General features: G+C 39.8%; 1 protein-coding gene across 3 annotated transcripts in view; it reads left to right on the top strand.

Moving 5' to 3' along the window:
- EVC (EvC ciliary complex subunit 1) overlaps window positions 1-27,637 on the top strand; it is a 56,351-nt gene that overhangs the window by 7,535 nt on the left and 21,179 nt on the right. For all 3 annotated transcript variants that reach the window (XM_075091888.1, XM_075091889.1, XM_075091887.1), the window contains exons 4-12: window positions 251-483; window positions 1,407-1,491; window positions 3,978-4,076; window positions 6,396-6,533; window positions 8,503-8,661; window positions 10,202-10,418; window positions 14,177-14,325; window positions 16,126-16,224; window positions 27,203-27,415. In XM_075091888.1, the coding sequence (XP_074947989.1) occupies window positions 251-483; window positions 1,407-1,491; window positions 3,978-4,076; window positions 6,396-6,533; window positions 8,503-8,661; window positions 10,202-10,418; window positions 14,177-14,325; window positions 16,126-16,224; window positions 27,203-27,415 (1,392 nt within the window). The remainder of the gene's footprint in view (window positions 1-250; window positions 484-1,406; window positions 1,492-3,977; window positions 4,077-6,395; window positions 6,534-8,502; window positions 8,662-10,201; window positions 10,419-14,176; window positions 14,326-16,125; window positions 16,225-27,202; window positions 27,416-27,637) is intronic.

The following is a 27,637-nucleotide window of genomic DNA, read 5'->3' on the forward strand; positions in this document are numbered from 1 at the left end:
AAGAAAAACTCCACAAGGATCTGCCCTTCAGTGAGAAAGCATGCACCAGATGGATAACCGCAATGGAAGAATGCTTTGCTGGGCAATGCAGAAACCTGTCAGTATGATGAATCTTAATTTACATGGAAACACTTTTGCTGTGTATATTGTTTAATTTTTTTTGCTTGAAAGCAAATGCTGCAAACTGATGAGATGTTTATCTCCGTATTGTGTTGTATTAACTGACCTTGTAAATTTTCCTTGACTGTAGCCTTTGGCAGATGGCTCATCCAATCCATCTTTGCATGAGAATCCAAAGCAGTCAGTTCTGCCTAATCAGGTCATGGAGACATCTATGTCAGGCAGCCTGGGATCCCTGAGCCAGGGAGATAAAGAGGACTGCAGTTCCTCCACGACAATACATTCCACAACAAGCGATGACAGATTTCAGGCTCGAGCCTTTCTCAAGGTGATCAGTTTCCCTGAAGTGCTAACATGTGAGAGGTAAGCGGTAAACCTGCCCTCGTGTTTGGTCATTTCCTAGCGTGGCCTAGTGGTTTTCAGGACAATTACTGAAGGTCTGGTGTAAACCAAAGGCTGGGTTTGAATGCATACATTCACTCAAGACAGGGTTATCTGCTTATAACCCTGAAGAAGTGGTTGGGGAGATTAAAGTAATACATCATGCTGCATATTGAAAGTCAGTTTGTCCTTTATGCAATTCTGGGAATCAGAACTTTGGCAAAAGCAGTCTCCTAAAAGGTATATAACTATTTTGATAAAGAGATCCCTTTGTTTTTGCTTTTATGCTCAGTTCACACATGCAGTGGCATGCTCAGCTGGGGATGGAGTCCTCTGCACTGTACAATGCCAAGTCACACAAAAGGTGCCTTGAGAACAGCAAGTGGCAGTGGTCTGTTCCCTCTGTTTTAATGGGAACTACTCATGTCATGTTGTGGGAAAACTTTTCCTTTCTCAGACACTCCAGTGATGAGCAGGTAGAGCTAATCAAAATGGCTTATCAGCTCTGATTTTCTTTCAGCTGCACAACAGCAAGGTACCCCTAGATGAATACGTATGTGCCTGTATTCTCATTAGCAAGAATAAAGATGATTATATTTGTGTCACTGTGGGGACTGGGGAAGGTACAGGCAATGAAGAATCTTTTCAAAATGCCTGCCTATGTTTACCTCACCTTTTTGTAAAGGGAACTGCAACTCCAACTTTGTTAAAGCACTGTTTTGTTTTGATTACTCTTATGTGGAGATATTTTAACTGAAAGAGAAGGCAATGGAGAAATTAAGTGCTGTTCTAGGGCCAGTGCTTTCAGGAGAATGTAGTGATTAAATGAAACTATTATATGGTGTTGCTCTTTTATGTGACCTTCACTTAGGTTGATATTAACACACTCTAAATCTTTGTTCTAGTTTTGATGTTAAGCTCTGCCTTTGCAGTCTTATTTTAAAAGATCTCATGCTTCTTGATACTGAACTCAGAAAAGAAAAATATGTGGTAAGTACTCATGTCTCATTTATAGCTATTTGCTTTGAACATCTTAGTTGAGTATCAGTTCAGGAAATAACAGACTGCTAACAGGCTGGGAAGTAGTGTAGCAGAGTTGCATCTCTACAGTATTCTACTTTTTTTCTCTGTTCTGCATATATATGACTTTGACAAAGGAGTAAAATACTGTCATGGTTTTAGCTGGGATAGAGTTAATTTTCTTCGCTGCAGCTGGCGTAGTGCTGTGCTTTGGACGTAGTATGAAAACAATGTTGATAACACACCGATGTTTTGGTTGTTGCTGGGTAGTGCTTGTACTAGTCAAGGACTTTTGCAGCCTCCCGTGCTCTGCCGGGCGCACAAGACGCCAGGAGGGGAGGGGGCACAGCCAAGGGAGCGGATTCAAACTGGCCAAAGGGATATTCCATATCATGTAACGTCATGCCCAGTGTGTTATCCAGGGAGAGGTGGCCAGGGGAAGCTGCAATGGTGTCTCAGGGACTGGCAGTGTCAGTCGGTGGGTGGTGAGCAGTTGCATCGCTTGTGGGTTTTTTTTTTCCCCCTTTTTTTCCAGGCTTCATTTCTCTCTCTCGTTATTTTCCTTTTTATTTTATCATCATCATCATCATCATCATTATTATTACTACTATTATTATTATCATAATCATTATTATTATAATCCTTACTATTACTATTTTATTTTAATTATTAAACTGTTCATATCTCAACCCATGAGTTTTCTTGCTTTTGCTCTTCTAATTCTCTCCTGCATCCCACTGGGGTGGGGGGAATGAGCAAGTGGCTGTGTGGTGCTTAGTTGCTGACTGGGCAGAAATATTTTGGGCTGTGAAATACAGGAGGTGAGACCAGATAATGTAAAAATTTGGTTTTAAACTTTACTCCAGAGAATAATGTACAGCACTTGAGGGTCATAAAAATAGGAAAAATATATATTTAATAGATGAGTTTATGTTTTAAGGACAGTGCTTGTGCATTGCAACTCCAAGGACTCCAAGCTCTTCGAATAAAATTTAAAATTCAATTCAACTGAACCAGTAGTATTGTCATATGTACAATAGTCCTGATTTTGTATGACAGAGGAATTAAGGTACCCATTTAAACCATAGATAGCTAACTACATCAAGTCATAGCATCCAAAGCTGACAGGAAAAAAACAAAAGAGGATGTATACAATTGTTTATGGTAATTAGTTATGACCAAGTACAGAAACATTACCATTACTGAGTTTAAGCTAAGTTAATTTAAGTCTGCACATAGAGTATATAGCTTTCTCCTCCCCTTCTTTCCCAACCTCTGTTTAAATAGATTGGTCATTTCTGATATAAAGTTAAATGCAGTAAGAATATTTCTGCTCTGGGGTTTTCTGAACAAATTTCTACACAATCCAAAAGAGGAAGCATGAAAGTAAACCTGGAAAGCAGCTTCTCTTCTGATGGGATTTATTCCCATCTAAGTGGATGAGGAAGGGAAATTGAGATCAGTTTCCAGAAGGAAATTTAGCTTGGCTACAGAAGGTTGAACTTCATCTCAAAGTTAATCATCCATTTGTAAATGAAGATAAGTTAACAATGTGGTGATGTAATCACAGAAACATTGAGGAAATGAGCATTTAACATACTTTGTGGACCACCAGAAAGTGCCTTAAAAGGCAGATGACTTTGACCTTTAGCTGAGGCTTTGAATAGCTGTGTATTTTCACTAGCAGGGGAAAAGGGCAAAAGGATTTCAGTTTAGAGAGTATTTTCTTCCTTTTCCACTTTGCTTGCTCTGATTTCAGAGCCAGTCTTTCTTAGTATCAGTTCTAGGAAAAGGAAATGTATCCTCTTCCTTCAGTGTTTTCCTGAATTCTTTTTTTTCTTTTTGTTTTTCCCTTTTTAATGTATGTGGTACCTTGGTGTTGTGTCTTCAAAACTTGCTAAACTCCAATCCAAAACATTGGCCAGTGAGATCCAAAACACGGCTGCTTTACCATTTTCTGTTCTACTCAACTCTAATAATAACATACTTCACAGATTTTGCTCAGCTGAAATGTTGTCTTCAATAACTGTTTGTATATATAAATATGGTTTTATTTATGTTGTTACATGTTTAAAGTGGGCAGCTTCTGCATCATCTGTTTTCAAGTACATGAGTAATGGCAGGTGGCTGTTAAATTCCATTTATTTTTATCTTCATTTTGGAAATGCTGCAGCAGTTAGTAATGAAGTGGACTGTCTTTACACTGGCACTCTAATCGAGACAAGAGGAAAAGAGATTAAGCAAAAATTATGCCAGTATTCAAAAACATCGTTTTGAACACGGTAGTGTTACAATCTTAAAAAAAAAAACAACAAAAAACCCCACATATTTTGTTTATTTTGTTTATGATTCATTATAGTCACATTGATGGATTTAGATCAAGAAAAGTCACAAAGATGTCGTTACGATGTTGAACAGGCACTTACCCTGGGTTTTGTTTCCTTCCTTTTGAACAGATGTTTATTCAGGTTCTCAAAATATACCTCACAGACCTTTGTCATAAAAAGAAGATCACTGATGATTTGTTAAAGAAGATCCTTTTAATTCAAGAAAATGTAAGTGGGTTTGTTGCTTAATATTTCAGACCACAGAAAATAAGAGTTAATCTGACCACTTGGTGCAAGCTGCCACAGCAGGCTCTCTCACCTACTCTTTTTAAAAAACAGCAGTGTCATCTCTAATCTATTTCAGAAGAAATGCAAAGAAACCCCCTTGTTAGTTGATTCTCTCCATTGCCTTGTCCACATTTCCCCTTTCTTGTTGTAGGACGTGATCAGTCCAGTGATGTGTCTCATCTGTTAAGAATAAAGGTATTTTGTAGTTGAGTCCGTTCAGTCAGATAGAATATTGTGAAACTTATTCACTCAGATTTAAAAATTTCTAATTATCAGGTCTTTGTCTGGTTCCAGGTATCATTACTGATAATAAAATAGCAGGAAATAAAGTACTAAAACGAAACTCCAGGGTTTTTTTTTTTTTATCAAGGGAAAATATACTTGTTTTCCTCTTTATCCTTTCTTCTTCGATATACTTCTATGAAAATCCATTTTCCACTTCTGAACTAGATGACACACATAGATAGTCAATATACATTTCAAGTGGAGTCACAATACTATTTTTAAGATTATTAGAAGGAAAAAAAGTTTTACAAAACGGAACAAAATAGAAGAGCTACTGGTTCCATTTTCCAGATTAGAATCATAGAGAAGTCTGGGTTGAGAGCCACCTCTGCAGAGCGTCTGGCCCAGCCTTCTGCAGGAAGCAGGGAATAACATAAGACTTATCAAGTGTCCTGCCAAGCCAAGTCTTTAACATCTGCACTGAAGGAGGCTCCCCCATTTCTCTGGGCAGCCTAGTCCAATATTTAATTCTTCTTACAGTAATGATTTTTTTTTTCTTGCAAACAGATGGAATTTCACATTTAGGCATTAAAGTTTATTGGCTTGCCAGCTCTAGTTCTTGAGATTTGTTTGTTTAGTCTCTCAGTCTGTGAATGAATATCAGGAATCTCTGTAGTTGTACCTAATAATTTATTTCAAAATAGGTTTTGCCTTAAAACCAGTTCTGTGCCTTAAATCCTCAGGTTTAGTGTTAGAGTTGGTTGTATTTACTAAATGAAAAGTCAGATTTGGTGTACAGATCCCTTTTTCTGATGGACAACTAGTAATGTCTTCAAATTATAAATAGGTAATGCAGATCAGGCATGTTTCCCAGTATAGCCTAACCCTCAATGAGGCTTGACGGCACTGGTGTCTTCATGCACCTAACTGAGCTGCTGCAAGACAACGACTGGACCTTGTTTATTAGATGTAGTAATTGCTGGAGTAGGCCAGTTGTTTAAGTGTCAGTGTGGGATTCCTATGTCCTATATTCTGGAGAGAAAAGTCTGGGAAGCATGATAGCCTTAGGGTTGGGATGTCATGTAAGGGATGAGGCTGATTATAGATACCATGTAACAGAGACATTGGTAATAAACAAAAGCATTAGCACTGGAAACCACTGTATGAGCACTGCATTGGCAAGACCGAGGGTTATATGATTTGTCACAGACAGCATTTTCCTCTTTTAATTTTGTGTTGTAAGAAAAATTCATGGGATTTTGATGAACTTGTTTGTGAAGCTTGTCAAAATCTGGTTACATTTCTTTAAGACATAGGGTATCAAGTTAATGCATTGACACCCAAAACTGTGGTATTAAAAGTAAATGCTTGTTATGTAAGGCATGTTTCACAACTGAAGCATCATCCATTTCAGTACCAAGCTACCAAGTAAGGGCAGAAGACAAGTATTTGTCAGTATCATTAGCTTTCAGAAAAAATTATCTTGGTTTCAAAGGATTGAAAAACTTCAAAAAGCCATACAATCATGTAGCCTGTAATTTGTCCCTTATGAACATTAGAGGTGTGTTCATCCGTGTGTGCTAGTACTCTGCAGGAAACACTGTCTGATTATCGTATCTGGATACCTCTCAGTGTTTTCAAACACAGCGTATACACTCACAGCTGGCATTTAAGATGGGGCATGTGCATTAAAATAAAAATACTTGTGGATAAATTCAAAGGCTTATTAGTATGAAAGTTCAAGGAATAGTGTTTACTAAACTTGAATTCAGTGGAGATGGACAACAGTCTTGACTGTACTCACATACTAGGGGAAATGTGTTTGTATTGAGTGTAGTTAAGAGCTGCCATATATATACCTTGAGCTTTCTTTGCTTGCTGCAGGAGGTGCATTACCCAGAGACAGAACTTTCCAAATGCTCTTGTTCATCTTCCTTAGCAATGAGCTACAGCTGACGTACAAATTCACTCCTGAAATTAGAAATTATGTCTGTTTTTCTGTTTAACAAATTACTTGCCTTTTTTTTTTCCCAGAATTTTGAAGAATTACAGAAACAACTTGACTCCAGACTTCAGAATACTGAGATGTCAGGAGCCCATAATTCAGAGTACCAGACTCTAGAAGACTTAGAAAGGAAAGAAAGAGAATATTCTGAGCACATAATAGATAATGTAACTTTCTAATATTTTTTCTCCTAAAATCTTATTTTAATGTTATTCTTTTGATGGGGAGTGCTTTTTTATTTCTTTTAAACTGTTGTGTTGACTAGTCCACAGTTAGTACTTTAGATGTGTGATGTGTGAGAGTCCTGAAAACATTTTTACATGGCTCCAGCGAAGTATTTCCAGCTCTGTTTGGGTCCAGTGTGTTTTGTGTACAAACTCTGTTTTATCGCACTGGGTTTACAGCTGAGAAATGTCTATTTCTTGTCAGGTGGTAAGATTTATTTCAAGCCTGGTATAGTCTGACTTCTAGGAGTATTAGCACCTTGTTTTCTTCAGTCCTCCATAGCTGAGTAAGAGAGTGATATGAGACTATAAAACATTTTTTAAGCTGAAATAATTACTAAGAAAATAATTACCTTTTAGCATGCTTTGCACATTTACTTTAGCAAAACATTTTGCCTTAGCAGCTCTGCACATGATAATACACTTATATGGGGTTTTTTATGTTAAAAAAAAATACAGTTTGATAGCAGCCATTCTCAAAGTGAAGTCTGGTGGTTTTTTTTTTCTCTACAGTAGTGTCACTGTGTCCAAATAGCTTGCAGGCTAGAAAACTGGAGGTTAAGACTATTCTGCATATTATTTTCCAGTAAACTGAGTAATCTGGAAGATATCCTTCTCCCAGTCCTGTTTTTGAGGTTTGAGCAAATTCACTGCTGATGAAAACAAGAGACTGACTAGTCAGACTGATGGCTCTGTGAGCTGCCTGTGCTGATTGACTGTGGCACTTCAGCCCTGAACTAAACAGCCTGTCATCTCAGCCTTGGGCCTGTTTCATAGAGGAGTTGGCATTTTTTTAATGGCTGATGGTTAAGCACTTCACTAGGAATTTTCTCAGCTTTCTTGTGATTCTCTGTGCCTTTCACTTTATAGTGGAAGTCCTGGTAATGATGGTACATCTGCGTCAAGTTTCTTTTGCAATTTAACTTTGCTCTTTGAAAAATTGATTGTTTGGAGTTCTCCGGAGATAGTCACGTAAAAACTCCCTGGCAGCCTCGCTGAGCAACATCAGGCAGTTATTCACCAGCGACAGTCATCCTTCAGTGGGTCTGTCACTCTTATGCCAGCAGATGCTTTTCATCCATATTGAAAATTATTTCCCTGTATGCAGATTCATATAGAGCAGACCTTGAACTAATCCACTCTTCCCTCCGTAAAATAAAGGGTTTTTTTTCCATACTCACAGATGCCATAGTCACCATTTTTTGTAAAATTCACGGATACTTAATACAAATCTTGGCGATGGATACATTTTCTTATCTTTATGTGTACTAGTAATGCCACTGAAGACCACAGAATGTTCACAGTTGTGCACAGTCCTAAGTATTTGTGGGATTAGAGCCTAAAACTAGAGATTACCCATATGATAATACATCAGAATGGGCATATGCACTGTGCTGATACTGCATAAAGTACGTAATTCCAGTGTAGCTAATAAAGTGCTTATGGAGCATGTGGCTGTGAAGGGCTTTGATAGTGAAAAATAGTGACAATTTTCAGTTTTTCTTTTTTAGCAAAAATCTTTTTTGACTGGAATGCCTGCTCCCACAGCTAAATAAAATTCCCAGAGAAAAGTGCTGCAGTTTATCTCTTTCATTTTTCCCATTAATACTAACAACATAACAGACTTTTTAGATGCAATATGTGGACAACTAACAACAAATTCTTAGCAAGTTATACAGAATGACTACATTTAGAAATTAGGATTGACCTACTGGTTATGTGCCACCAACACCGTATTGTCATATAGTAAATAGGCTCCTTAGCTTTTCAAAATGTTCACTGTAGCTAATACTGAAAGCTGTCTATAGTCTCAGTGACTTGTATCTCAGTAGACTCATAAGCCTCTCACCGTAATGAAATACTAGATGATTAATGAGGGAACATGGATTGTTTTTTGATTCATATTCCACAGATGGAAGCTTTCTGGAAGCAGACTGACAAAGCCCAGCAGGCTTTTTTGGACCAATCAAAATGCTCAAGTGCCAAAGCAGCAAAGATAATGATGGATCTGACAGAGAAGATGATTGCAGTAGAAAGCTTATTAAGTGAATCTCAAGATTTGCAGGCAATGGTAAAGTACAAAAAAGAAATAAAAGTTGAGAGGGTCAATCTGAACACAAAGAATGATGCAAGTGTACAGTCTGTCAGTCCTGCCTGAGGAATGATGTAGACTGCTTCAGTTGTCTCTTTCAGGTTTGTTGCAAAGAGCTCAACTTTCATGGCAGTTTATGAAGGCTCACAGGAGGGTGAACTCTTCTGCACTTGAGTTCTAATTCTCAAAATAACCTTTAGGCAGTCATATTAGGAAAGTGATATTAATGCAGCTGGTGATCTAGGAGCAAGAGCACTAGATCTACCAATGAAGGAGGATCGTTATCCTGGGCATTAGGACATTTCTTTTTCTTTCAGCGTATTTATCTCAATTTGACTGAGAGATCCTAATTTAAATTTTGAGACCGATTCTGTGCGTCCAATGACTTTAACTAGGATTAAAACTCTTAACATCTTAGTGGTATGGTCTTAAGAGGGAAAAACTGTTTATAAATGCAGCAGCACTATGCTTTATGTTGTGTTAAATCCAGCAGATCCTTTATTTGCTTTGCACAGGACATACTGAAAGAATTTCTAGATTAACAGTACAGTCAGAATCTGGACCACTGCATTTATTAGTAATTTGGAGAATAAATGGATAGCTAGCTTTATTGGCTTACTAATAAACAGACACAGTAACTATTAGCTTGTTAGTTTTGCACTGGAGCAGCTACATAAACTGAGCTGGCGAGGTATGAAAATAGTCTTTGCAGCTGATCATACTTGACCCATGCCAGGCTACTGTACAGTAAGTTCCTTCTGACAGGCAGACTTCAAGTGACGTGTTTGGATACAGATACAGGAAATATTCCTACCTGAAGTCACTACTGTGATGCTTGCGTCTCATTGCAAAGGTCATTGTCTTTGTGTCTCCGTTAACTACAGGAGTTGTCACACCCTTTACCACCTTACAGCATTGTCTAAAGCAGTTGCAGTTTCACCCAGGAAATCTTGCTCCCTACTGTAATCCTGGACTTCTTTAATAGTGCAATGAAACCTGCTAGGTCATAGGCAATTATACTAATTTTTAGTGTATTTACTGAATTGCAGCTGACCACATACTTGAAGGAATCCCAGCAGTATCAAAATCAGATATATGTCCTCATTTCAAAATGAAGGCCCATACTGGTGTGTTGGTGGTACCATGAAAAGTGGCCCAGGACTTCCATGTTGCCCCTATGACATGTTGTCTATCTTTCCCCCTTGAGTATTTAAGTTTGTTCTGCAAGCTTGTTGTTGCCCTTTTCTGCGTTAATATCTTATTGACAGCTACAAATAATGAAAAACACTCATAGTTTTAAATTAGCTCTTGCAACCAAACACGTGATAAACCCACTGCTGTCCTACACCAGTCAAGGTTTTCAGAAGTATTTGTGTACGTGAAGATTGTTATTCACATGGTCTTGAGAAGCTTTCTCAGTTTTCTGTATAGTGTGGGAATGAATAACTCAATGAAAGGACTAGCACAACCAAAGACCCGTTCTTGGTTTCTAAACGGGACTTTTTAATGTTTGTTTTAGGACATTCAGGAAAGGTTATTCAACTGGGAACTTATGGTAAAAATGATTGATTCACTGAAGTCCTATATACCAGAAGAATGCAAGTGTAGATTAAATATGGTATCCAATATTCTGGACCATTTAACTGTAAAGAATAATCTCTCAGTCCAACAAAAGGAAGAACTTTTAACGGATCTGCACAAGGCCTTCTGGGAACAGCTGGCACTTTTCAGTAGTGGTGAGTACTTAGACCAGAGCTCATGACTTAACAAATATGGGTGTGAGTTCTCATTATTCTATTAGGTAGTGAAAAAAATATGGCTTCAGTCTTATACCCCTCTATTTTAAAAACGTATTGATGAATTGCCCAAGAACACTATTGATATGAAGGGTGGATGCTTAGAATAGGAAATTTGGCTTCAAGCCTTCTAGGTCTTGTTTCAGGCATTACTATGAACTTACTCTACAGTTCACATAATCTATACCTTAATTCATTAATTTGAAGATTGAAGAAGAGTCACATTTGTTACAAGTGTTTGTTAGAATTCTCCATTCACTGTTCACGTACTTGACATTATTGGTGATACAGGCTAATATTAAGGACAGTAACAGCTGTGTATGTGCAGAATACTCTCTTATGATCTCCTGCTAGCATGTGGAGCCAGAAGATACACAAAACGTAGTTGTACTATCACTCTTGCGAAAAGATAATTTTAAGGCTTACGATCTTCAAATAAACCTCACTTTTATTGTCACACTAAAATACTTTAAAAAGGAAGCCTTTTCCTCTTACAGCCCTTCACATTGTCTATCTGTAAAGTACACAATTAGAGCAAACTCTAAGCTGACTGATCCACTGATTTAAGGTTCTCCCTGTGTCACTTTGCATGTTATGTAATGCTCAACATGTTGAGAAGCATACCCCCAGTTTCTCTGATAGGTGCTGTATCAAGGGCTCAGTGCTTCCCATCAGCACTCATGGAAGATTATGGTACATGTTCAGCCAAAAGGAAAACAGTGACAAGTATTTTACTCTCATACATCTTCCAGAAACATTTCTGGTACTTGTGGGTATATTTAAAGAAAACTGTCCTAGCAAAATGGTATCAAGGTTAGAGTTCAGTGAACTGAATAGTCAGAATGAATGTAGTCTCATTGCAGTGTATTCTTGTTGCAGTGCTGCTTGTTCACATTCAGGCTTCGTGTTGGTAAATTGTGCCATATTTCCTGGTCAGCAATTCACAGAATCACAGAATGGTGGAGGTCGGAAGGGACCTCTGGAGGTCATATGGTCCAACCCCCCCCGCTCATGCAGGGTCAGCTACAGCCAGTTCCTGGGACCATGTCCAGATGGCTCTTGAATATGGAGACTCTACTACATACCCGGGCAACCTGTACCAGTGGTCAGTCACCCTCACAGAAAAAGTGTTTCCTAACATTCAGAGGGAACCTCCCATGTTTCAGTTTGTGCCCATTGCCTCTGGTCCTGTCAGTGGGCACCACAGAAAAGAGCCTGGCTCTGTCTTCTTTACACCCTTCCTCCAGGTATTTATATATATTGAAAAATCCCCCTGAGCCTTCTCTTCTCTAGGCTGAACAGTCCCAGCTCTCTCAGCCTTTCCTCATAGGAGAGATGTTCCAGTCCATCACCCCAGTTCCACTTTCATGGCCTTTCATTGGACTCTTTTGAGTCTGCCCATGTCTCTCTTGTGCTAGGGAGCCCAGAACTGGACACAGCACTCCAGGTGTGGAGTAGATACCTGTGCTGAGTAGAGGGGAAGGATCACCTCCCTCCACCTGCTGGCAATTCTTTGTCTAATGCAGCCCAGGATACCATTATCCTTTGCTGCAAGGGCACGTAACTGTCTCATGTTCAACCTGGTGTCCACCAGAATCCCCAGATACCCTCCTGCAAAGCTGCTTTCCAGGTGGGTGGCCCCCAGCATGTACTGGTGCCTAGGGTCGTTCCTCCCCAGGTGCAGGACTTCCCCTTGTTGAACTGCATGAGATATGTGTCATCCTGTTTCTCCAGCTTGTCAAGGGCCCTATTTCGATGTCAGCACGACCCTCTGGTGTATCAGCCACTCATCCCATTTTTTGTGACCTCTACAAATTTGCTGAGGGTGCACTCTGCCCCCATTGTCCAGGTCATTAATAAAGATACTGAGCAGGACTGGACCCAGTGTTGACCTCTGGGATATACCACTCATATACCACCTGGCTTCCAGGTGGACCTTGTGCAAGTTTTCAATCCATAGTATTGTCTGCTTACCCAGCCTTTATGTCATCCTCTTCTCTATGAGGATCTGACAGCAGACTGTGTCAAAAACCTTGCTGAAGTCAAGGTAGACAATATCCGCTGCTCTTCCCTCACCTACCAAGCCGGTCATTTCATGATAGAAGGTGATCAGAATTCCCATGCTGCAGGCTTGCTCTACTTTAAAGATATCAATTAACCATGTGAACAGTTGGCTGATTCTCATGAATTCATTTATATTGTGATACAGATTATTTCATGGATGTTTGCTCCTAAAACTCTGATGCCTAGTTCATAGTCTTTCAATAGGTTCAGCCACTAACATTCCTTAAGCATAAATGTATGTCTGTGGGTGTTTTTCCCCCCATTTTGTCAAGTTTCTCTTGTCCCAAAGCAAAAATACCTCTGTCAAGGCCTTGATTTTATGCAAAATAGCTATGTATAACTATAAATACCTATAAATTATAGCTAGTACAGCCTGTGCAGAGGTCATTATCAACCTCATGGTTTTAGTTAGAAATTAAATGCGCTTAGAAGGAAAAAGACTGGAGTGCAGCATTTTCACATGAGAGTCTATGTTGACCTTGCTTATGAGCCCCTAAATACATAAGTTAAACTGTACCTATAATTCACAGGCAGAACAAAGAGCAGCAAGGCTGTGCTCCTAGGATACAAACAAGGAAGTAGTAAAGAATCAAGTAGTGTTTAAAAATAACAGTTGCTACCTTTGTTCAAATGACATTTTTATTACAGGCTTTTCTGTACTTTCAGTGTACTTTCAAGTGTTTTGTCAGTGCATCATCAGCCTGTGGATAAGCACGATAAATCAGCATGGAGAATAAGTAACATGCTTGGTGCTGCAGTACTATACTCCTTTATTTTTCCACAAAATAATTCCTCCTAGTTAAAGCAGCTTGATGCAGTGGCAGGGCAGCAGCCACAGATGGCTGTAGTTTTGCATTCCCCGTTAGCTGCCTCTGTCAGGAATGAAGTACTGGTCTGAGGCAGGGTGGGTGGAAGGAAGGAATGAAGTCCTGCTCAGGTGGACAGGCAACGAGACATGAAGTAGTGGCAGAACATCGTAAGCGCTGATTCCGCTCTGCAACACAGGGTCCAGATAGACTCATGAATTTATAAATCACTTGGAGCTGTAGCAGGGACGAAGGGGGGAAGAACTCAGTCCCAAATATTTCACAGTACTAGCACAGAATCAGAGGGATCTTGACAACTTTTGCTGCAGGTTCCTGAATGAGTCACTCTGGAAGCCTGGTATGGCTGCATGCCAGTTCAAGCTAAACTGAACTAGCACTGCTCTAGACCTTTCCTACCCACCAAATGTTACCGCCCCTGTCCTTGCAGTAGCATATGCATCTCTGCAGTTAGGTAATGGCCACTTCTGGACCTTCCCAAAGCAGGAGGGGGAGGTTTGGGGTGCTGCAAATAGGAATCTGTTGAACTAACTTGCTGCCTTTACATAGCCGCAGCAGCAGTGAAGGGGAGGGTGCGGCAGGATGGTAGTGATCCAAAAACTTGAGAGATTTAAGTGCCATGTAATAACCCAAAAGTTCACATCTAAAAAGACCATCAGGGTAAGAAACAAATTTGAAATCCTGCATGGTAATTACTTGCCTATTTCACTCACTAACAGATTTCTGGGAGCCTATGTTGTGTGACAGTAGCAGATGCTACTTTCTCCCTGTGGAGTTGTGGTATCTAATCATTGGTGGTTTATGTTCCAGAATGTATCCAGCAAAGTAAAGACCTGATCTTGAAACGACTGGAGTGCCGAGCAAAGAAGAGAGAAGAGTTCAAACACAGACAGAAAGCTGAACAAGGGAGTTTCCTCAGTAAAACTTTTCATATTAAAGATGTCCATGATTTTCTTAAGGTGAGCATGTAAAAGCTTGTTTTCACTGTTCCATTAATTTTTAAGGCCAAGTATGTCACAGATTTCTCCCAGTTCCATAAAATTGGGATTTTTGGGTCGTCCCGAGAATTGCGTATAGTAGCACAAGTAGGATAGGGTCAGACACCCTATTGCCTAGGTTTGCCTAGAGGCTTTTCCTCCAGTTTTGGTCTTGGCACATTGTAACAAAATACCAAAGGGTGTTAATGGTAGATGGCACGTTTTGTAGAAAACATCTTTTACTTAGATACTGTGTGTTTAGTTCAATATAGGAAATCCCTGGAGGAAAGTATCTAGCCTGCATTACAGAAGAAAACAGACTGCATTGATCTAATTGCTTTTCTACCTGTGAAGTTACTGAGGCTCAAGAGAGTATCAAATTTCACATAAGCAGAGGGAAAACTCATTACGATCGCTGGCAGGATACCTTGGAGAAGGTTTGCGATAGATAGCTTAATGTGGTATACAATGGCCAGTGTAATGTTTTCTTGGCCATATTTTCTACAGAGGTTTATTGTTATTGTTGAGAATGTATATACAAAATCAGAGTTCTTAGCTGTAAATGCTGAGAGCTGCAAAACTATAACTGCTGAGAACTACAGACGCAAGTTATTAAGAAATAAAAAAAAAATCAATCCTCAATTTTCATGAGAAGAAATAATTTAAGGTTAAAGTGGTTACATCCAGCAGCATTAAACTTGATGAAATCTAATAACTTAGATAAATTACTGTATGAGAAGACTCAATTCCAGCTGTAGCAAACTGTCAAAATTTATTGATCTCAACACTGCAATTTTGTACTGCAGGGCCAAGTTCTTTAATTATATTGTATGAATTGGATAATGCAGTTACTGTTCTTGTGTGCAACGCCTGTCTGGCAACACCTGACTTCAAAACAAAAGGTTTCAGGCACTTCAAAACAATAGAGTACATTTTACTTCTTTGGCTCTTCATAACTTGAGGCAAATAATTCTATCAACATTTTGGTAGCCACCGAGCACTTGTGAATGTATTTTCCTTGTACACATCATTCAAAAGTCTGGGACACATCCCAGCTTCATTAAACAAAGCTTAGACATTTTGTATTAAGACCTCTCCCCGACAAAGTTAGAGCCACACAACTTGTGCAAGAGATGCTTTGTTCTGTACACCTTAGAAAGCTGATAAAAACACTTAGTTAACCTTTAGGCTAATGGTCTGCTTATGACAGGGGGACCAGGATTGGGCAACTTGCTGCAGGACAGAACACAACTGAGTCTTAAGAGTATGAAATGCCTGTGTGCAAATAATAAAGCAAATCAGAGATTTAAGCCTTTCTGCTGCCACAGTGGGCAGATCCTTTTGTCCAGGAACAGATGGGGCCTTGAGTCCAGAGGCTCTTTGAAAAACAAGAAATATATATATATATCTGCACCTGATATCACAGAATCACAGAATCACAGATTGGAAGGGACCTCAGGGATCATCTAGTCCAACCTTTCTAGGAAGAGCGCAGTCTAGACAAGATGGCCCAGCACCCTGTCCAGACGACTCTTAAAGGTGTCCAACATGGCCAAGTCAACCACTTCCCTGGGGAGATTATTCCAATGGGTGACTGTCCTCAGTGTGAAAAATTTTCCTCTGGTGCCCAATCGGAATCTCCCCAAGAGCAACTTGTGTCCATTCCCCCTTGTCCTCTCCATGGGACTCCTTGTAAAAAGGGAGTCTCCATCTTGATCACTTTGATCAGAAGTGATCAAAACCTTTTCAGCTATTTAAATATACGTGTTGTGTTTCTTTCAGGCTTACCATGAGCTGTTAGAGAAGCATCGGCAAGCACAGTGGGAGCTGGAGGAGGAGGATGACTGCAAGAGCACAGAAGCTGTTGCAGATCTCTACAAGGTGCCACCTCTAGTGATACATGTCATTGACTAAAATAATTCTGAAGATCCTCTAACCCCACTAGACAATGTCAGGCCCTGGGGGAGGATTGGGGAATTGCAGAAGAGATCATGGCAGCTCCAGGAAGCTAGGCTGGAAAACCAGGAGATGGAGACCAGTCTTCCATATTAGCCTGCCTTTTCCATTATCTTCCCAACACACTATGCTTCCTAACCTCATATTAGTCAGAAAATGCCTACGTGGTCTGCCAAAATGTGCTGCCTGGGTGGCTGACAAGGCTGCAATAAATTGAGAGCATACAACGTCTGGCATTACTACCAGGAGAGAGCCTTCATTTCTGTAGCATAATTACCTCCTGTGTACCATGGTAGGGTGATACTATCCTTAGTTAACTTCACTACAGCTCCAAAAATAGTTTTCTCATCTCTTTTCCTCACAAAGAAATTGTTTTGACACTAGCTAGTTCCCTGAAATAAGTTCAGATCTTTGGAGTAAGTAATACTGTTATACTTCTTTATGCTACTGATTTGGAAAATCAGCTTCACGCTTTTTGCATCATCTTTAATTATTTTCTGTCTGCAATGGAAAAGTAGGATAACATCATCTATCTGATGAAGCCCAAAACTGTAGCCAGCAGTGACCTTTAATTAGCCTGGAACTAATCACTTTCAGCTCAACAGGATCCTTGTCATGATTAATTATGACCAGATCAGGGTGTTATGGAAACTTGTAGTCCCTATCACGTTAGAATAAGATACCCGCACAATCTTAATTAGCACTAGGCCACATGCACTTTTTCAAATTCAGTTAATAAAAAAAATAAAGCTGCTGTATTTAGAACAAATAGTTTTGCCATGGTTTTATGTAATAGTGCAAGCAACAGGATATTTGAGAAGAACTGCTGCTTTGGAGAAATGAAAAGTTTGCTTGGAGGGCTATGCCAGTGAATCAGTAGATTCACTCTACAAAGCTATTTAAGAAAAGTCAACATGTCTGCTGATATTACTGTGCACAGAATCACAGAATGGGAGGGGTTGGAAGGGACCTCTGGAAGTCATCTTGTCCAACCCCCGTGCTTGAGCAGGGACACCCAGAGCAGGGGGCACAGGAACGCGTCCAGGCAGGTTTTGAATGTCTCCAGGGAAGGGACTCCACAGCCTCCCTGGGCAGCCTGTGCCACTGCTCTGGCACCCGCACAGGAAAGAAGTTTTTGCTCATATTGAGGTGGAACTTCCTGTGTTCCAGTTTGTGCCCATTGCCCCTTGGCCTGTCATTGGGCACCACTGACAAGAGCCTAGTCCCATCATCCTGACACCCACCCTTTAGATATTTATAGGTATTGATGAAATTCCCCCTCAGTCTTCTCTTCTCGAGGCTGAACAAACCCACGTCTCTCAGCCTTTCCTCGTAAGGGAGATGCTCCAGTCCCCTGATCATCTTCATAGCTCTCCGCTGGACTTGCTCAAGCTGTTCCACTTCCTTCTTAACCTGGGGAGCCCAAAACTGGACACAGCACTCCAAACATGGTCTCACCAGGGCAGAGTAGAGCAGGAGAATAGCCTCCCTTGACCTGCTGGCCACGCTCCTTTCAATGCACCCCAGGATACCGTTGGCCTTCTTGGCCCCAAGGGCACAGTGCTGCCTCAGGGTCAGCTTGCTGCACACCAGCACTCCCAGGTCCTTCTCAGCAGAGCAGCTTTCCAGTAGTTCAGCCCCCAGCCTGTACTGGTGCCTGGGGTTGTTCCTCCCCAGGTGCAGGACCTTGCACTTGCACAGTCCATTCTCCAGAGTTACTAACTTCTCCACACCCTTCCTCCATTCACATGAAGTCTCTGGAGACCAAACAGATTTTTTCACCCCGCACAGTTTCACCTCATTTGTGAAATTATATTTCTTTTCTTTATTCTTTATTCTTTATTGTTGCTTTAGTGACACTAAGATCAGACTGAAAATCCTATTTCTTTCAGCACTGTAAGCTAATTTTTCTTTTCCATTAAAGAAAAATTGGTTTGAGTGAATTAAGTGTTTCTAGCATTGCCAAGTTGCCAGGAGAGCTGTGCAATACTGAACTCTGCCAATCCACCCATCTCTAAGCCATTATATTCCATTTTACAGCTGCTCTCTTATTCCTAGACCCAAACAAACACTGCCAGACATGAAAAACTGCAAGTACTGTGATCCAACTGGCATCTGTTGAATGAGGGTCCACAAATCTTAATTTGCATTTTTTTTTCCATAATAGGACATCTTTATTGTGACATTTAACATAATGAACAACTGCACTTTCTCCCCTTAACCCTAAATACAGACACTGCAGACTGTTTTCGGAGAGCTGACCACTTCTGAATATACCTTGTAAGCAGCATAAGGTAGAAAGAATAAGAAAATACAAATGAGCACAGCCCCACTGTAGGTAAATGGATCTGTTCTGACTTCTACAGCTGAGGGAAGTGCAGTAGTTATGCATGTTGTCCATTACCTGGGGCATAAAAGCAAAAGTAGATTTGCCATTAAGAGAAGGAGTTGCATGTCAACCACGATGCCTTTGCTTGTCTCTTTGCTCCACCACACTTTCAGAGCAGAAGCGCACCTTGGACAAGCAGAAGCCTTTCCTTGGGCAGCAGGGCTTTGCCCCTTCACTTAGCTTCTCTGGGTTTCTACTAGGGAGAAGCTACTGCTACCAGTGGGGAAGGCAAGATACCCATGGGAAGGCGTGAGGGATTTGAGGTACTCCACAGTGCAGTGGTGTGACTGCAGCTTAAGTAGACCTAAGCAAGCAAACATTAGACTAACTAGCTGGGTACCAGCAGCCCTTACATGGCGATAGTCAGCACTGTGCTACAAGACCTGTGTCCTAGTTGGGTTTGAACCAGCTAGTTTGTAGAACCAGATAGTTTGGGCATGTCTGCAAACACTGCAAAGCTCCGTGTTGTCATTCCAGAAGGTCTGTACTCCCTGAAGCTTAACTGATAGTCATTTGCCTTGCACTCATTTGGAAGGTTTGGACTCTGATGGTTCTGTTCTACCATGAGCAAGGAAAAGGTTAAATTAAAGATTTGGTTAAACATTCTATTGATCACTTAATCTCCATATTTCCATATTTGCAAGCATGTGTTACTAAGTAAGTTGAGGGCAAGAAAATAAGTTCACCGGTAGAGAGTTCTGTTCTGTTGCTCTTTTATCATCCCAGTAAAAATGGAAGCCTAGCAATATTACCGAAAAAACTGAGTGAAACTCTCTGAAGTCACCCTGGCACGGTCCACAGAAATTTAGATGAATATTCCTCAGCCTGTGGTCCACAAGACATCCAAAGATAAAAAACCACAAGACAATTTTAAAAAGATGCATTCATACATTTGTAAACACAGTCAGAGTGGAAAGAACTAGAAGTAATTAAATACTTAAGAGTTCAGCCCAGTTTTTATTTTGTTGCAAATGAAAATTAGCCTTGCAAAACTGCACAAAGTAGTTATGCTTTCCCACACACGGAAGTTAAATAGCTGTTCAATTTAAGGAAAATAAAATTGAGATGTCTTACAAGGAGCTAATTACCTAAATCCAGGAGCTGGCAAAGCGTTATCTAAACCACAATTTTTCCATAACCAAGATTTGGCAATAGCATCCTATATGCCCCCTCTATCAAGTAGCTCATACTCTCTACTGGCCCAGGATTAACGAAATATCACATACATCTTCTGGGCTGAACAATCTAATATTGTCCAGTACTCACAGGATTTAGGGTTCCAGTCAGGTTGCTGCTTGTGTACCTATTGCCATCTTGACTTTGGTTGGAAGCCCCCAGAGCTGGAATGAATCACACCACACTTTTCAGATTAAGGGCAGCGGAACCCAAACCATGGTGAGGTTTTTCTTCCACATTCAAGTCCTCTATTTTCCTAAGTTGCTTTCATGGTCCTTGGGCTATCATCAATATTGCAATTTATCAGATAAACACCAGTGTCCTAGTAAAGGACAGCCATGTTCATTCAGACAAATGACCCTTTGGAGTAATAACCAATAAGTTCAGGTACTGTAACAGCACCAGTGCTAGAGAGATGCATAATACCCAGTTAGATAGAGTTAGGTCCTGTTCTCAGGCATACCTTCAGCTAAGAGCAGTTACTAGCAGCTTTCCAAGCAACTGTCTTAGGGCATACAAAGTGCCTCCATTCTATATCAACTTTGTAAACCATCCACCCCCGTTTAAGTACTGTATCAAAACTTGAACTGTTTGCAACTTGATGACAAACCAGAAAAAATCCTCAAGAAAGACAGCCAGCCTGAAGTTCCCAAGGGCTGCACTCTGGCAAATTCACTTGACCAAGCACAGAGGCCCAAGTGCCCAGCCATCACGCTAAGCTCATGGTCCTTAGCTGCTGTATTTGAAGGCCATTACACCTTTTTTTTTTTCAAGGGAAAAGGACCTGGCGAGGTCTTATACATGATAAAGGCTTACATGTGATAAAAAGTTTAGGCCCTCAGTTCCTCCTACAGTTGTGCACTAGAATGACTTGACTCATTTCAACAGTTGCCTTGGTTTGTCCTAGTATAAACGAGCAGGGAAGCAAGCCTGACAGACTCAGTTTCATGAAAAGATAACTTCAGTGCAGGAGGTGATATTAAAATATAAAGGAAAGGTCACCATATGACCAAATAGGAAACCAGTGAATATCCTGGGGTCAGAAAAAAAGACGTCACATACCTGTAGGTGCCACTCACTTGTGGGAGAAGATCCTTACCTTGTTCTCACAATGCTCTTCTAAGCCCTTCTCAGATTTCTATGTCTGTTTTATTTTTTTCAGTTTTTCCCCTTTTAACCAGTGTGTGAGTTCACCAAGATAGATTTATGTAACCCTGTAGCACTACTGTAGTCTGTAGTGGTACAGTACATCACAAAATTATCCAAATTGGTGAATAAATATGTAAAAATGCAATGATCTGGAACCTGTCTGTATTTACATAGAAAATTGAGTAGGTTTGTTTTGTGTACACAGGAATAAATCAATCAAAATTATTTAACCAAGGTAAATGGAACCTTTTGATGCCTGAAGTGAATGAATGAGTTACATTTGGAGGATAGCATAGGACCTTTCACCCATGCTAGTGGATTAAAATAGTGTGCTGTAGGTGAATAGTCTGTGTCTAGACACAGGATCCATTACTAATTTTTGAAGTACCAGTTGAGGAATGGGGGCAAGTGATTTTGTTTATCACAGTATGTCATAACTGAAGGAGGAATTGTGTCAGTGATAATTGAACAGCTCAGCCTAATGTTTCATAAACGCAGTCTGCAGAGTTACCTCATACACAAGGGATATTGTGCTGCACTAACAGTTTTGTTTTGGCTTGGATAGCTTTTTAGTTGCAAAGTTTTTACCGTAATTTTCATTTACATGGCAGCAAAAGCACGCCCCCATATATCCTGTTCTGTTTCTCATTTCTCGTGATTAATGGCTACCTCCTTGCAAGACTGTCTCAAGTTTAGCCTATCAGATGCTCGCCAACTTTTTATCTTTTCTTTCTCTTTTTTTGTGAACTACCTGCTTATTTCAGTAGAGAAAGGAGAAGTGAAAAGAGGTTCATTATTCAGAAAACAGACATGCAGATTGCACAAAGGAAATCAATTAACAGCTAGGAATTACATAGTCCGTAGTAAGATAATTATTTTTCCTCAGCCTTTACATCAAAACCATAAAAACATACAATTTACTGTCATTTAAAATTCCCCTTTGCTGATAGCAGTTCACCAGAATGTTATTTCATTTGACTTGACAGAACATAGAAATGCACAGGAATTTAAACTAAAAGCTATTAAGTAATAAGTATTATCAACAGGCAAGGCAATAAACATTTTATGAATGGGTAAATGTGAATGTGAGGTTGAAGCAAAGTATTTGGTTTTTCTCCTTTGTTAATAAAAAGGGAAAATTTATTTTGTCAAAATAAAAAGTACAGATTCTCAGAGACTTACTCCTTCATTACTTATATAGTTCCATTAACATGAGGAATGATTTTCCTAGAGTGGACTGTGGTTTTGGGTACCAAGAGCTAGCTTCTTTTCAAGGTGAATTACCCACAGCTTGTCTCAGATGGAAATCCATATCAAGAGACCTCCACCTCAAATGCTCACTTTTGAAAATTTTGCCCTGTGACATAGCCCAAAAAGCCTGAAAGACAGCGTGATCTAATAGATCTAATTTGTGAACTCTTACCGTGCAAGCTCAGTCTAGTTCTGGGTTTGAGCATTGATTAAATTTGACCTGGTTATTTCAATCAAAGCTGATAGAAGATGCCTGATATGGATAGCCTTCATTCTGAAGTTTGCTTCTTGTCTTATTGCATAAGAAAGTGTATTTTACCTCTGTATGGGTTCACAATTTGTTAACAGTTCGATGTAGTAAAGGACATAACCTTATCTACAAAGGCACGTTATAAAAAGGGAGTACAGAAAGAGAATATTGAAACTGCCTCCTGAATAATCAAGGACCAGTGAGGGCGCAAGACTGGAATTTCAATGAAACTTCATTTTAAATGCACGAAAATCAAACTTTTTTCCTTTTTTATTAGCTTGTGCTAAGGATGACTTCAGTGTTGTTGCGTTTTATTGGTGTTAGGATGCTTAAAAGCAGGGTACTGTTTCCATTTTCCAGTTAGCATTCCGAATTCTTCATGTGGAAGAGAGGAAGAAGTACACGCAATCAGCTTTTCCCCATTTAGTGTGATTCATAATGTGAAGTATCTTCTGGTGGCCAGTGGTGTCCAAGAACTTTTGGAGTATTTATGGGATGTGTGATCTGAGTGTTGAATCTGTGTCCTTATTAAGATACAATATGGTTTGGGAGATGAATCTTTTACCTCCTAAACAATTGTCCTAGCCATTGAGCTTCTGGAGATACGGGCAAGAGTGTTCTACAGCTTTGACCAGTAATTTTAATTATTTTAATGAAATGATGTTGTATCACAAGTTAACAAAGAGCTACCGTAAGTTAACAAACAGCTGTGCAGTTGCCTCTTGCAAATAAATATACTGGTCAGTGGCTGGCATATAAAATACAGTACAACCAGCCTTTCTAAGTACTTTTTTCTGCTTCACAATTTCATTATTCACTTCATTCTCATCTGCATGTAGGAATCTCTTAATTATTTGGGTTTGAGGGAGAGCTTTAATATTGTTCTTTGGTTTTGTAGCGGAATCTGATAAGCTGTGTATTTCCCCTGGTTTTTGACAAAATTATATATTTATTGCCTTGTTTGAAATTCAGATGCACTCAGCATTTTAATCTGAGCCCATTTTATTTCTGCATATACCCCGTGGTATTTCTTTATGCTTGATGAATTTCTCTGGAGATTTTTTGAAAAGCTTTGAGATTGACTGCCAGGTACTACAAACAGGTTCATTCAACACTGCAATCAGCTATTCTGTTAATGGAATCAGTTTGAATAAATTCCATTAAGTAAAAGTTCTAAAAACAAGAGATGGCATATCAGGAAGCTTGTAAGAACTATTTTGAAGGGTTTCTAGTCCAAAAATAAGATCCTGGAAGCAGCAGGATTTCTTAATGGTTTTCTTTTCTTCCTGTGTAAAATAAGCTTTATAATGGGTAGTGCACTGTCCCTGTTCACAGACCCACTTTATTGCTGTTTCAGATCAAGTGTATTCCTTGGAGTACAAATAGTTTTGAACTATTTTGTTAGCTTGAGTTGCTTTGGTAGAATTCAATCACATCTGCAATCTTTCCGAAATGTAGACTTTCCATTTTCTCTACCAAATTTTAAAAGGCCATTCCACTCCATTTTTTTCAAATGCTGCATTAAGCAGTGTGGCCATCGTATTGTACCTGTGGTATGTCCTCTGGGTAGATCATGCTGTCATGTTAGGGTCTGGGTTGCAAGGACTGCTGGGGTCTAATGTCCATATGATGTGTTCAGATTAAAGAAGCCAGAGGCCAGTACTTCCCTGAATACTGAAGAGAAGTGAGTATTTTGATAGTCATCACTGACAGTGGTTTATTTTGTGAACTTGGACGATGATGAAACCAGTAACTGCAGGATTTGTGTCCTGCACAGAGGAGAATTTCTAACAGAACTTAAAGTGAAAGTGTTCAGTCCTGTGAAAAATCACTGTCGCAGGGACTTACAGCACCTGACCAGGCTTCCTGTTGTTTTGCATGCCAGTTTGCAACGTATATGAGATGAGAGAACATACTGCTTAGTCCTGCTTCCCCTCCATGTATTCACCCAGCATTTTCATTTTTCAAGGGACTGTTGATGTGAAAAACTGCTCCTGGAATTCTAATCCCACTTTCTTGTCCTCTCATACACCAGTTTCAGCAGAGGGCAATGAATTATTCTGAAAACAAATAGTTAAGCACTTTTGATCTAAAGATAACTTGGCCCATCACATTAATGAGGTGATGTAGGTAAGTAATTTTGTGGGAACAGGACTTAGTCACGTTTTTCCTGGGTAACTATATCCCCACCCACTCTGGTAGTGCTGAAGCTAAGTATACAATATAATTTGAAGTGGCAGGGAGTGCAAGCAGAACTCTATTCATTTGCCATTTAAACAAGATGGCATGAAGGCAAGTAACAAAATACCTTCTTTATCTTCTGTGCAAAAGATTTCCTAGTAAATGATAATAATACAGAGCTGTCAGCATGCCAGGGAAATGCTGTCAGTTCTGCAGCAAAATATGTTGCAAAGTTATTTAGCTGCCGTAGGTGGAACTCTGTTTAAGAATAGAGGTCCTTAACACCCTGCCTGAGATCTTTTGAGATTGCAATAGAAATGCCACAGACTCATCTAGACTGCTTCTGAACTATTTCAGACCCAAGAGAAATGATATCCCTGAATGTCCAGTAAAGGCTGGAGAATTAAGTTGTCCTGAAAGGCTAGTAAAGCTCAGGCAAGAGATGGTTTACAGAGATAGTGATCATTCTTCAAATGCTGTATGGGATACAGAGATTAGAAACATAGGATCTTTGAACTTATGTTAAATCCTAGAATTTGTAGGCTTGAATTTTAAAATAAATAGCAGCAGAAGAGAGAATTCAAACAAACCACTTTGCATTAGTGTTGGCAAGCTAAGCCAGACCCACAACTACACAGATGATCAAGATAGTATAAATCCTGCCTCTTCTTGTAACAGGAACTGGCAACTCTAATAATTAAGGAGTAGGATGCACCCGTGTAGCAAATGTTACCCTAATGATACTGTCATGTTCACATTGGGAGCAATCTCTAGAAATTGGAGAAGTGTTACCAGAAATGAGGTATCCAATTGTTGGCTCTTTGACTACTAATTCTCACGCTTATGCCCAGTACCCAGTTTCAGAAACCTGTAGTCCAATTTACAAGAATTCAGAACACTCTGAGATTAAACAAAGCCAGCGGGTGGTGGAAAAAAATAAAGGCAGCTCATCTCAAAGGTGTAGTGAACACTTTTGATAGTGTTGTGCCTCAATTTTATCCATAAGAAGAGGTTACTGCAGGGAGCTCTTAAGATAAGCTATTTATTGTTAGTGAAACAGCTCATTAATACGGTGATTAGCATGCTAATGGGATCCCAGGGGGAAAATAATAATTGATTATTCAGTGCACAGTTTTGATATTTTACAAAAAATGAGAAATACAAAATAAGGATTTTTTGAGAAATCTATCCAGTCAATGGGTATTGATAAACCTAAACACAGAACAGAAAAGGTCCTGTGGAAACAGTACATGAACCCCAAAGTTATCATTATGGAGGCACAGAACTAGACTTCACATACAACCTAAGTTCTGGTCATTCTTTATTTCTGAGTCCTTGACTTTGCAATTTAAGATCCTCTTTTGTTTTTTGGGTTTTGTGGGGTTGTCTTATTTTCTTTTTTATGATACCACATCTAGCAGTTGGAATAGGTTCTTACACAATAGTACATTATACCAGTGTGTTTCCCAGAAAAAAACAAGTCCACTAGAACTTTTCATGTCTATGAGCTGCGCACAAATGGTTTTGACACTTAGATAAGTGTCTCTGTGTTTCTGTTGAGCGGTTCTAGATTTTGATCACTTAAGAGATTGTAGTTAAACCTATATTTAAAAGAAGGCAACAGCTGGAAGACGTGACTTACTTTTGCAACAGAAATGCTGAAAAGAGCTGGGAAAATATGAGCTGTATTCTAAGGAAAAGAGATGTGTTTCAAGAGGGCTAAGGCTGACTTACAATGAAAGCAGAACCAAGTAGGCAATAAAGCTTTTGGAGCTGGTAAGATCATGTGGAACTGTCATAAAAATAGGTCTTCATAGTGCTGGAGTCCTGCAGTGTCCACATGACCTTTCCTATGCGTCTTTGTTTTCTCTCTTCTGCTGGGGAAAGCTTCCTGCCCTCACACCTTCTCCTCAGGGAATACCTCAAATTTGAATAATTCTGTAATTCCAGAAGGCATTGGAGAGTGTCATATTTCGGAGCACCAACTATTAATATGACTGGTGTCAATTTTGTCTTAGCTATTTAATTAGACCAGGGCCATACTGTCTCTTTTAACTCATCTGTCTGTCTTGCCTTCACTCATTTCAGATCAGTACCTTTGAAAATGTGCCTATGATGTGTTGTGCTACACCATATTGTTTCCACAGCAACTTTCAAAATAAGTGTTTTTATAACACATCACCATAGCTAGTAAAACAAGATATTCTTTGTACTGTAGTTGCAACACTTAGGATTCAAGGTCTCATGTGCTCATATTGCATTTTAAATACCTTTGTGTGCTTTGAACCAAAACATTAAAGTTACTCCATCTACAAAACCTGGGTTTTTTAACTCAAGCTTTAGTGGCATTGGATTTTAGCTCTAGGGGTCAGTCACTAGCCCATTGTCTTCACTGGGACATGGTTTCCTCACTGGCATCATGGAGATGTGCAGTGAAACAGCTCCAGAGGGCTGGGAACTTCGCTTTCTCACCTGCCTCTCTCTGTCCCTCTTTGTCCCTCTGTTAGGAGCTTTACTCTAAAGCTTCCCATGCTTTAGCAGAGTTGGTGACGGAGCTGTTTCTTCAGACCCTGCCTGTTGTGACCAGCCTTTCTGTAAGAGAATGTGAGCTTCTGAAAGAGGAATGGCAGGAGAATTTGGTCCCTCAACTGGAGAAATGGGAGACCCACCGCCAGAGACGCTGGAAGCTTTTCCAGGAACAGCTATTGCAAGAAAAAAAAGTAAGAAAGATCCATTTTACATCCTGGGATGTAAAGATACTTATCTGTGGGGAGTATTTTGTCTATAAATATACAGGTCAGGTCCAGACACAGCATGAGACTCAGGATGGGCAGTTTGACCTGCAGTATGGAGTGAATATATACGCTGTGCATGTAGACTTGCATAGAGGAGTAAGGGAATAGTTACTGAACATCTGTTCACAGTGTTGGACAGCTTTGTCA

Source organism: Phalacrocorax aristotelis, chromosome 4, assembly GCF_949628215.1.
Source record: "Phalacrocorax aristotelis chromosome 4, bGulAri2.1, whole genome shotgun sequence".
Classification (NCBI taxonomy): Eukaryota; Metazoa; Chordata; class Aves; order Suliformes; family Phalacrocoracidae; genus Phalacrocorax; species Phalacrocorax aristotelis.